The sequence below is a fragment of the Mobula birostris genome, chromosome 16 (assembly GCF_030028105.1).
Source record: "Mobula birostris isolate sMobBir1 chromosome 16, sMobBir1.hap1, whole genome shotgun sequence".
Taxonomy (NCBI): domain Eukaryota; kingdom Metazoa; phylum Chordata; class Chondrichthyes; order Myliobatiformes; family Myliobatidae; genus Mobula; species Mobula birostris.
The window spans coordinates 56,194,784-56,207,203 of record NC_092385.1 but is presented as its reverse complement, the minus strand read 5'-3'; the positions used below and the strand labels follow the sequence as shown (position 1 = coordinate 56,207,203).

Genomic DNA, 12,420 nt, shown 5'->3' with positions numbered 1-12,420 from the left:
AAGGACCTCCATTACCCAGGACATACCTCTTCTCATTGCTACCATCAAGGAGGAGGTACAGGAGCCTGAAAACCCACTCAGTGATTCAGGAACAGCTTCTTCCCCTCCACCATCAGATATCTGAATGGACATTGAACCATGAACACTACCTCACTCTTTATTTCCTTTTCTTTTGGTTCTCTGTTTGTACAACTTAATTAATTTTTAATATATATTTTGTACTGTAATTTCAGTTTTATTATTGTGTATTGAAATGTACTGCTACCATGATACAACAAATTTCACGACATATGCCAATGATATTAAACCTGATTCTGATTCTGTTTCAAGAGTCCAGATCCAATATGTTAACCAAATACTAATCAATTCAGTGGAACTGACTGAGTATAATTTGGGGATCCATCCTATTGTTGTGGACTTGGAAAAAGTCACAGGTATTTACTCAGTTTTTCCTTCTAGTGGTTTAGGATTTTATGGAGATTCCATTGATGCTGGTGTACCATTGCCTTAAAACATCTGCTGTAAGTGGCCAACATCTCCAAAGGAGATTGAGAAGCTGGCATCAGTGCTACCCTGTAGACCACCTTATCAAAAGTCTTCCAAAGACAATCCTATCCTAGGGTTGGAGATCACAAAACATAGGAGCAGAATTAAACCATCTGGCTCATCAAGCCTGATTTCTTTCCTTCTCAACCCAGTTCTCATTCCATTTCCCTGTAACCTTTGACACCCTTAGTATTCAAGAACCTCCCAACCTCTGCTTTAAAAATACCCAATGACTTGGCCTCCATAGTCAACAACCTTCTATGGCACTGAATTCCACAGATTCACCAGCCTCTGGCTAAAGAAATTCTTTCTCACCTCTTTTCTAAAGGGAAGTGCTTCTATTCTGAGACTGTACCCTCTGGTCTAGACTTTCCCACATTCTTTCCATGTCCAGTTTATTTAGGCCTTTCAAAATTTGGCCCTGAATGGTACAAACTATTGCTTTTGTTTGCAAACGAGTACTCATAAACATAGGGGCAATGACCAGTGCTGCCAATGTGTGTGGGTGGGAGGGAGGAACCCGTCTTGTTTTGTTTGTTGTTCTCTGTGTTGTTCTGCTGGGAATTGTGGGCATGTGTGGCGACACTTGTGGGCTGTCCCTGCACTTCATTATGTTACATCGATTGTTAATGCAAACGACTCATTTCGCTGTAGTTTCAATGTACGTGCGATGTATAATTCAATCTGAATCTGTTTCATGTGAGATCTGAGATCTTGCTCATGCAATGTAACCAAAAGTTTGTGCTATACAATGAAAATGGCAGTAAACTTCATCACCAAGAGGAGGCTCCAGAAATATGGGAAGTGGTTTGGGTTTTATGGGGTCTTGACCCTTTATTGAGCCGGGGGTGCTGGGGGGGAGGCAGTGTGATGCAGCAGGTGACCTTGATGTAATGGATATTTAGTGTCGGGCTCATTCCCTTGCGTTCTACCATGAGAGAGTTGACAGTGGCTTGGAACCCAACTTCCAAATACAAGTCAAAGCAACTATCATCTGCTCCGTGTCTGAGGTTCTGGAGTGCAGTCACCAGATATTGAACTTCTCATTAGCTCTAATCTCATCAGCTCTAAACCAGACTACTGGGGGAAGGGCATCTTCCTCCAGTAGTTTGGTTTTTGCTCCAGATTTAAACATCAGCAGTCCCTGTGTCTCCAATTTACTGTTCCATGCAAAGTCTCTTTAAAGAAGTTTGCTCCCTCTCTTCGATGGGGGTTTTGTGTCTCTGTGGATGCTGTTTGACTTGCTGTGTTCCTCCAACAGGTAATTGGCTCTATTTCCAGCATCTGCAGAATCTCTTGTGTACCCCAAGAAAGATCCCTACCCATGGCCTGGCAGAATCTCTAAGCTTCTGTTAAGATGCTTTAGCTCATGAAGAGATGTTGTGAGGCCTTGTGTGATGATGCATCAAACATCTATCACTCAATTATATGCCAGAGAAATGGACCTTTCATCCCAGGAAGTATGAACATCTGCCAATAATGAGTCCTGGTGAAGGGTCTCAGACTGAAATGCTGACTGTTTATTCCCCTCCATAGGTGCTGCCCAACCTGTTGCATTCCCCCAGCATTTTGTGTGTGTTGCTCTGGATTTCCAACATCTGCAGAATCAGTTCCATAACCATGACATAGGGAAAATTCAGAATGATGTTCCTGCAGTGTTTGAAGTCTGCATTAACTACCTATGGTGAAATAAACTATATAGTAATTTATTTGTAGGACCATGAACAATCTCAGTTTCTTACCATCTGAATTTACACTCCAGAGATTCAGTCAGAAGGCTCTTACCTAAAAAACATTCCCTGCTACAATTGTTAAATTGGATGTTCTTGTCTGATCCAGGCATTAACCTGACACTTCCCTCCACTGAGGATACATTGCTGTTGAAATTAAGACTTGTTGCACTGTCTCTTCCGAATTTTCATCGTTAGCATCTCCCTTGACATTTTGTAAATATAATACTATGTTATTCTGGGTCAAACATAGTCTATCCTGGCCGAATCCCTCCCCCCACCCAAAATTTCTTCTGTTTGGTCTCCCTTTCCCATTAAGCACAGTTAATGAAATGAAATTCCATGACCTTGAGAAGTCTGCAGTTTAACAGGGAGAAGCTAAAATCAGATGTATCAGTACTTTGTTAAAGGGAACTACAGAGGCAGATTATGGAGGAGTTGGCCAAAGTTGATTGGAAGGGCAGAAAGGATGAAACACGAAGGTAAGCTACCCCATAATGTAAAAGAGGGCACCAAAAATTTTTTTCAGATACATAAAAAGTAAAAGAGAGGTTCGAGTGGATACTGGACCACTGGAAAATGATGCTGGAGAGGTTGTAATGGCGGACAAAGAAACGGCAGACAAACTCAATAAGTATTTTGCATCAGTCTTCACTGCAGAAGACACCAGCAGTATGCTGAAATTCAAGAGTATCATGGGCAGAAGTGAGTGTAGTTGTTATTGCTGAGGAGAAGGTGCGTGGGAAGCTAAAAGATTTGAAAGTAGATAAGTCAAGTGGACCAGATGACTATACTGCAGGTTTCTGAAAGAGATGGCTAAAGGGATTATGAAGGCATTAGTGCTGACCTTTCAAGAATCACTAGAGTCTGGAGAAGTTCTGGATGACTGGAAAATTGCAAATGTCACTCCACACTTTAAGAAGTGTGGGAGGTAAAAGACAGGAAATTATAAGCCAGTTAGCCTGACTTCAGTGGTTGAGAAGATTTGGAGTCAATTGTTAACGATAAGGTTTCAGGGTACTTGGACACAGTAGATAAAATAGGCCAACGTCAGCATTGTTTCCTTGAGGGAAATCTTGCCTGACAAATCTGTTGGAATTCTTTGAGGAAATAACAGGCAAGATTGACAAAGGAGAGTCAGTGGATGTTGCTTACCTAGATTTTCAGAAGGCTTATGACAAGGTGCTGCACATGAGGCAACTAAACAAGATAAGAGCTCATGATATTACAGGAAAGATACTAGCATAGATAGATGATTGGGTGAGTGGCAGGAGGCAAGGAGTGGGAATAAAAGGGGCCTTTTTTGGCTGGCTGCCAGTGACGAGTGGTGTTCAGCATGGGTCAGTGTTGGGGCTGCATCTTTTCATGTTATATATCAATAATTTGGATAATGGAATTGACAGTTTTGTGTCCCGGTTTGCAGATGATGTGGAGGTAGATGGAGGGGTGGTAGTTTTGACAAGCAGGGAGTCCACAGCAGGACTTAAAACAGATTATGAGTATGAGCAAAGAAGTGGCAGATGAAGTACAGTGTAGGGAAGTGTACGGTCATGCACTTTGGTAGAAAGAATGAAGGCATAGATTACTTTCTGAATAGGGAGCAAATTCTTGAAATCAGAAGTGTAAAGGAACTTGGGAGTCCACGTGTAGGATTCCCTAAAGGTTAACTTACATGTGGAGTCAGGCGTAAGGAAGGCAAGTACAACATTGGCATTCATTGCAAGGTGACTAGAATATAAAAGCAAGGATATAATGCGGAGTGTTTTTAAGTCATTGGTCAGACCACACTCAGAGTATTGTGAGCAGTTTTGGGCCCCTTATCTAAGAAGGGATATGCTGGCATTGGAGAGGGTCCAGAGTAGATCCATGAGAATTATCTGACGAATCAGTGGTTTAACGTATGATGAGTCTTTGATGGCTCTGGGCTGGTACTTGCTGGAGTTCAGAAGAATGAAGGGTGGGATCTCATTGAATCCTATTGAGTATTAAAAGGTCTAGATATAGTGGGTGTGGATGTTTCCTATAATGGGGGAGTCTGGAACCACACCACAAAGCCCACACACATCTGTGCAGGCAAACAAATGGGTATATTTAAAGCAAAGGTTAATAGTGTGTTGATTAGTAAGGGTGCAGAATGTTACAGGGAGAAGGCAGGAGAATGGGGTTGAGAGGGACAATAAATTGGCCATGATAAAACAGTACAGCAGACTGAATGGCACTAATCTGCTCCCATGTCTTATGGCCTCAAGTGGATCATTCACTGGGCATCGAGGATTGACCAGATACTCCATTCAGTGCTCTGAAATTGGGATGACATGAAGGGCGAGAGGTTGAGGGGCTGGCGTTTGACCAACGTATTTAGCTGACGGCTGACTGTTCATGGGTTACACTCCAACAGAAGCAATTGGCACTCCAATTGACCTGAGTATCATCAGCTATTGGCCAACATCAGCACGACACAGATTAAGGCATTTCAATTCTTGTGGACTTGACAGAGTGGATGAACAGAGTGGAGTGTGTGTTCGACAATTGCGAAATAAGGTGTCAACCATTCAGGCGAGAGGACCAAATGGTTGTATCCAAAAAGCAGAAAATTGTTGTAGTTCTCCACCCAGACGGCTGTGGGGCCCAGTCCCAGAGTATCTTCTGCACAGAGGGCAATGGAATTTTGGGTATTAAGGAAAAGAAGGAATATGGGTTTGACGCAGAGACAGAAGATTAACCATAAGCTTGTTGAATGGCAGAGAAGGCACAAAGGGCTGGATGGTCCTGTTCCTATTTCTAATGTTGTTGTGTATGTCCTGACCATCCTGTTTGAGTTGCATACACAGCTGTGTGAAATGTAAAACAGAATGAGGGTAAAATGTTTTCTGATACTTGACATCGTGGCTAGAATGTACCGATATTGCGTCAGAAAACTGTGGGTTCATACCCAGGAGGAGCAGAGTGTAGTGTTCTAACACTACTAGTCACAGGGTTGTGGTGGGGGGGGGGGCGTCAGGTCATTTGTAACAACCTTTCACTGTTGCATTGTTCTTGGAGGGACGTGAGTGGTGTTCAAAGTTCAATTATTAAAGTATGCATATGTCAGCATATACTACCTTGTGATTCATTTTGTTGCAGGCATTTATAGGAAAATCAAGAAATATAATAGAATTTATCAAAAAAATATACATAACAAACCTGCCTCCAACCTGACAGCATGAACGTTTGTCTCCACTTTTGGTAATTTTCCCCCTCCCCCCTTCCTCCGGTTTCCTCACTCTGGCCCCCTTCTTACCTCTTCACTTCTCCTCACCTACCTCTCACCTCCCCCTGGTGCCTCTCCTCCTTCCCTTTCTCCCATGGTCCACTCTCCTCTCCTATTAGATTCCTTCTGCTCCAAACCCTTTACTTCTTCCCCTCATCACCTCCCAGCTTCTCACTTCATCACCCCTCCCCAACTCACCTTGCTTCACCTAACACTTTCTAGCTTGTACTCTTCCCACTTCCCCGGCTGCCTCTTCCCTTTCCTTTCCAGTCCTGGTGAAGGGTCTTAGCCAGAAACGTGGACTCCTTATTCCTCTCCATAGATGCTGCCTGACCTGCTGAGTTCCTCTAGCATTTTGTTTGTTACTATAAATAGCAAAGACTGACAAACACCAAAGAGGACAAATTGTGCCAATAATAAAAAAGTAAATAAATAATACTGAGAACATGAAGCATAGAGTCCCTGAAAATGAGTCTATAGGTTGTGGTGTTGATTCACTGTAGGACAATACACTGGATTAACACTATATTCAACTTAGAGAAAGACATACTGATTGTATTTATTATTATATGATTGGAAATAAAATCCATTTTTGAAATAAAACTTTGCAATGCCCTGACGTTATGCAAGGCTCTGTACAAATGTGATTCTTCTTTTCTTTATATCAATGCGTTAACCTTTCTCTACAACCACCAACGTATAAATAGACCAAGTGAGTACATGTCTCGCTAATGCTTCTCAGCAATGTATTTATGCACAAAATTTTTCCTTCTCTCCTCAGTCTTTGGAAGAACAAAATTTCAGATCTGTCCCTGAAAGAAGTTAAAAACCTTTTTTTTTAAATTATGAAATTAAAAATGAGACAAGAGATTTCCTTTGGAAAATTAAAGCTGACCAACAATAATGGTGCATTGAACAATAAGAGTCAGATGGTGGTTCTGCAGTTGTTGTACATAGATAACAGGCAAGGCTACTTGCAGTTTAAATTTCAGTATTTCACTTCAGGGTTCAGGTCAGATCTCTTCAAGTATGTTGATACAGTCTCCTTGCAACATCGATGCAATTTCTTGTTACTGTTTGGACAGTTCTTGAGAAGAACCTATAGCCAAATCATTAACTTGCCTTTCTTCTTCATAGATCCTTTGTGGTTTCAGCTGTTGTCTTAACTAGAGCTATACTTTCACACACAAACCAACAGACATTGTAACTCTACATTTATTAATTAGCACCAATTCTTAGCCATCCATTGCAAACTCAAGTATAACAGTACCACTGAGTCCAGATGCCTTGAATTAATATTGCAGTGTGCAATGAGAATATTGCATTATAAAGTATGCAATAATTAAAATTGCAGTGGTAATGTAATAATGCACGTAATTGTCCCAGTTACTAAATAAACCAGTACCTTACCATTCTCAAAGTTTGAACCATAGTTTGGTGGTTAGCACTCAGGCCTCAGTCATGAGGATGCATGTGTAAGCCCTACTGCAAAAAGCTGAGCACAAGTCTTGGGTCAACACTTCCATGCATCACTATGGTCCTGCACTTTGAGGGCAGCACAAAGAAAGGCCCATTAAACTAGTAGTTTATCTGACCTTTCTAATGGATACAAAACAAAATCCCACGGGCTGCAGGTATAAAGCAGAACGGGTGTTGTACCTGGAGTCCTGGCCAAAACTTATTGCTCATAGTAATGAAAAAAAAACTTCCAGATTATCAGTATATTAATGTTACTGTCAGTGGAGTATACTGTGGGCAAATCAACTGTTGAGTTACCATTTCTTGCCTCCCAATGTTCTAACCTTCCTCACCAGCCTAATAAGCATTACCAATTTAGAACCTTTTGGAAACCAAAAACACTGAATATATTAATCATATTAATTGGCTTGTTATTCATCAAAGAGTTTCTTAAGGCATTAAAGGTTCAGCAAGTATTGAAGTCCTGCTTTGGGTTTTGTGTTTTGAGTCCCTGAGTGACTTTTCATTACATTTTTAAGTAAAGATACCATTACCTCATGTAGCAAAGACATTCAACTAATTGGTCTTACTTCCCCGGACCTCCACTCCCTGCTTTATGTATAAGAATCTCATTAGACATCCACAACTGCTGCATACTGTATGTATTCTACTAACTTGCCTTTAATTCCTTTTCATGTGGGAGTGGAATCCATCTGGATTAGTTGTCATATCCTTTCAAATTCTTGGCATTAAATGTGGTATCTCATATGTTACAAAAGTGGCTGCATTTCAAACCTATTGGTGTTATGGGGCATCCTGGGCACTATATAGATGCTAGTCTTATTTTCTTTCAATTTGGCCATAGAAGAGAGCAAGAGTGCTGCTGACTTATGACAGCGCGTGGTTGGGGGGGATATTAACCTTGGGTAGGCTAATGGCACAGCTCCAGTGACACTGATTCAGCCCTGACTTCTGCTGCTGTCTGCGCGGTGCTTGCAAGCTCTCCATGCAACCACGTATGTTTCCTCTGGGTGTGCCAATTTCCTCCCACATCCTAAAGGCATGGTAGGTTGATTGACTGCAGTATATCACCCCCCAGTGTGTAGAGAGTGGTAATTGCACCTGGAGTATTGAGAGCTGTTTGGGACCCCTTTTCTAAGAAAGGATGGGCTGGCATTGGAGGGTGTCCAGAAGAGGATCAGGAGAATGATCCTGGGAATGAGAGGGTTAATATACGAAGAGCATTTGATGGCTCTGGGTCTGTACTCGTTGGAGCTTGGCGGGATGGGGAGTGGAGTATCTCACTGAAACCAATCAAATATTGAAAGGCCTCGACAGAGTGGATGTGGAGAGAATGTTTTCTATTGTGGATGAGTCTAGGACCAGAGGGTATAGCCTTCTAATACAAGGATGGCCCTTGAGAACAGAGGTGAAGAGGAATTCCTTTAGGCAGAAGGTGGTGCATCTGTGCAATTCATTGCCACAGATGGCTGTGGGGCCCAAGTCATTGGGTATATTTAAAGCAGATGTTGATAGGTTCTTGATTAGGAAGGATGTTAAAGGTTACAGGGAACAGGCATAAGAATGGATTTGAGAGGGATAATAAATCAGCCATGATAGAATTGTGGAGTGGACTTGATGGGCCAAATGGCCTAATTCTGCTCCTATGTCTTATAGTCTTATGGGCAGAATCTGTGAAGAAGTTAACTGCAAAGTAGGGAGTATAAATGGTATAAGGGCAGAAGTTGTGCAATTGGGTGATAGATGGTTGGTACAGACTGGTGGATCAAAATGTTTGCTTCCATGTTTTCTGACTCTATGGCATTCTACTTTGCTATATCTCCCAGCTGTTTGTGGTTTTATCCTTCTCCCATTCCTCCTTCTCTTCTTTCTCTTCTAGTTGTGCCCAACGTTCAATTTCATGATGACCAGATCCCCACAAAGCCTCCACCCAAATGGCCGTGCATCCCTGCATTGCAAACCACATCCCTGAAAGCCACTTCCCCTGACCTTGCAAATTTCCCAGCAGAATTCAAAGTTCAAAGCAAATTTATTATCAAAGTACATATACGTCACTATATACTACCCTGAGATTCATTTTCTTGCAGGCAAACAACACAGAAATACAATAGAATCAGTGAAAAACTACACACAAGGATTAACAACCAACCAACATGCAAAATGACTAACTGTGCAAATATAAGTCAATCTGAGAGCATGAGTTGTGGAGCCTTGAAACAGAGTCCATAGGTTGTGGAATCAATGCAGGGTTGAGATGAGTTTAGTTATCTGCACTGATTCAGGAGCCTCATGGTCAAAGTTTATTAGGTCCCGTGTTGGACCTAAGGCTCCTGTACCTCCTTACCGATGGCAGTAGCAGGAAGAGGGCATGGCCTGGATGGTGGGGGTCCTTGATGATGGATGCTGCTTTCCTGTGCTAGCCCTGCTCGTAGATGTGCTCAATGTTGGTGAGGGGTTTGCCTCTGATGGACTGGGCTCAGCTGAGTTTAATGGGGTCTGAGGAGTATTGAGGGTGCTATAACGGTCTTGGTACTTTGCCAGCAGTTTGAAGGTACCCACAGTGATGAAGAGGATGAGCAGGTTATTTTTTAACCCTCTTCCCTTCTCTCCCACCAATACCCCTCATCTCACTGACAAAGTACCAAGGCCAGTTGTAGCATCCTAATATTCCCCAAAACCAATGGAGCTCAGCTGTCTTGCACACAGCAAACAAAACAAAGATGTAGAATATGGTGAGAAAACCAAGCCAACCTTCAGAATATATAAAACAAATCAATCATCCTGTTCTGAACACTGAGCCTTGACGGTTCTCGTTATGTTCCAGCACCTCTTCTCTGGCTGCTATCCATCACCGACAGTGTCCTGGGACTCCCGGGTTTGGATATTGAGAGTCTCAGGTGCAGGGGGCTGTCGGTGATGAAAAGGTTATTCCCTTCCCTCCATCAGCACTAATTCCCTGTGTAAATCATCATTCTGAAAGAGGGGAGCGGTATTGGACAGGGATGCCTGCTTCCCGCGGGATGCAGCTCTCCTCCGTCAGCAAGGTGGGGTTACAACGCCACACTGCCCAGACCCATACAAACAGCCCTCTCCCCGTTCTGCAAAACAAAAGGTCAAGGGAAGCCTTCAACTCAGAGAGCACAGACATGAAAGATCAGCGAGAAGTCAGCGGAGGTGAAAGGGGTGGATGAGGGAGCATATGCAGCGGGTATGGGAAAAAGGTGTTGAGGGTGGGAAGAGGAGTAGTGAAAGGACACAGGGAAAAAAAAACACGGTAGGGAACTTTAGATACCAAATAGCTTGTGGGTCATGGTCCAAACCCAGTATGAGAAAACAGGCGAGGCAAAAAAATGGGTAAAGGGGAGAGGAACCGGTCACCTCCCTGAGCTGATTCAATTCCATTCCCGGGACGGACGGAGCTCCACGCTCGGTCCACAACGAGGAGGGAGAGGGACTGGCGCCTCCAATCCAACACCTGGCTTTGCCAAGGCAGAAGGTGGCAGACACTCTGAAAGACACGGGAGGAACCGAACAATGATAGGACCCTCCCCACAGCACCGACTTCCACCGTGAAAACTGAAACTGGCCTCAAGACGTCAGTAGTACAGCGATCTGCAAATCTGCCGGATCTCCGCCACCGGGAGAGCATTGTAAATACCAGGTGTTGGCAGAGTGAGGTTAAACCTTGCGAGCCGCAACTCTTCTTCCTGATTTCTGATTAATTGGGTGTAAATGTGGAACAATACATTTTAAATATATTTCTCGGAAGTTATTAAGAATGAATTTCTCACAATGTAGGAGTGTTGTTTCGACAGGCTTTTTTTTAACAACAATAAATAACCTTAAGAGCGAAGGGAAAGGAATTTGAGGTCTGGGATAGAAAAGGGAGGGAGAGCAGCATCGATCAAAGTGCCCGACATGATAGGCAGGACACGTCTGACAGCACAGTTCACTGCAGGCTTCCATCGCTGATAGCAATCCTCAGCTCTTCCTTCATACTGCAATGCAGTTCTGAAACACAACCATCCTCCCCACTTCAGCAAAGAAGCCGAGAGCGAGATTTCCCCAACTCACTGACCCAGGTGGTTAATGTCCGGGCTAAACAAAAAATCCACGCCGTGCCAACCCACTCCGCTGGAATAAAACATCGAATTCTTAAGAACTGACCTTTGACTTGGGTCTCGTATTCTGTGGTAATCTCTTTGTCTTTTTTGAATCTTCCTTGAGATGACATGCTGATCAGTTGGTGAGCAAGTCTAACTCCTTTTTTTTCGCTTGGGAAACCTAGGCGTTGTGTGTGTGTGTAAGAAAGAGAGAAATCCGGACACTGTCTCTCAGCCACACTCCGTGTCGGTTTCACGCTTTGGTATGGATTGAGAGGAAAAAGAAACACCTCTTTCTTCACCCCCTTGGCTAAGCGGAGCAGGGATTTTCAAACACACAGTTTAATGCTGTTCCGTTCCTGAATTCATATTACTAAAGGGCTCGGGGGTTCTTTTCACAAAACAAACCTGACTGGTCTAACCTGAACAGAAATACACGCGTCTGCTCCAGTCTGGGTCTTTGGTGGGAGCAATTTCAGCGCCGCAGCCCTTTACTGCCTTCCGTCTGGCCGCCTCCTCCGGCTTGCCCGCAACCTCTCATCCCGCTCCACTCTCCCCTGGGTCCCGGAACCTCCCGACCGTAACTTAATCCGCTGCAGAGCACCGAACTGCATTTGAGTGAAGGGAAGGGGAGAGAGAGAAAATATGTCTGAAGCCAGTGTTTGGTTACTGCAGGCACAGGCTGAACGACGTCAAGCGCTCCTCCCACCCGAACCAAGGACTTAGGGAGAAGCCGTATCCTACAGGACACCCTCTGAATTACACAGGGAGTACACCTTCAGGAACAATGTGACTCCTCACCATCCCTACGCCCAGATTCAGTTTGTTTCTTTAGTCCAGCCCCGCCGCTGATAGGAACTGGATCACGGACACATGCCCAGGCGTCCGCGCTGGAGTAGGGGCGGGTTGGATGTGCGTCCGGTCCGGCTCCGAGCCGTTCCGCTACCCCCGATCAGGGCCGCGAGGAGCTCCCTCATACCCAGGCGAGGGGAGGGGTACTGGAGGTGGGGTAGTATCACAATGCACAGCCATTAATCGTAAACGTTTATTGTTTTTAGCATAACTGGTACGTGATGTCCCATTCCTCAACGTGAACCTGTCATCCAACCCGACCCCATCTGCTGTACCACCCGTCACTACTCGTGCCCTATCACTTACCCCACGGTTATACCCAACCACAGATACGTCCACCCTCACTCCCCACAACTCACCTCAGCACCCCACATCACCCTTCCCCTCCCCTCCCTCTCATCCCTCACTCCTTCACCCCCTCACCTTTCCTGTCCCCCTCACCCTCTCTCCCCTTCGCTCT

At 44.2% G+C, this 12,420-nt stretch overlaps 1 protein-coding gene across 5 annotated transcripts in view; it reads right to left on the bottom strand.

Moving 5' to 3' along the window:
- The window catches only part of srgap3 (SLIT-ROBO Rho GTPase activating protein 3), a 301,106-nt gene extending 289,316 nt beyond the window's left edge, over positions 1 to 11,790 (bottom strand). For all 5 annotated transcript variants that reach the window (XM_072280674.1, XM_072280676.1, XM_072280675.1 and 2 more), the window contains exon 1: positions 11,173 to 11,790. In XM_072280674.1, the coding sequence (XP_072136775.1) occupies positions 11,173 to 11,239 (67 nt within the window). In that variant the 5' untranslated portion in view covers positions 11,240 to 11,790. The remainder of the gene's footprint in view (positions 1 to 11,172) is intronic.
- Positions 11,791 to 12,420: the final 630 nt, after the last annotated feature.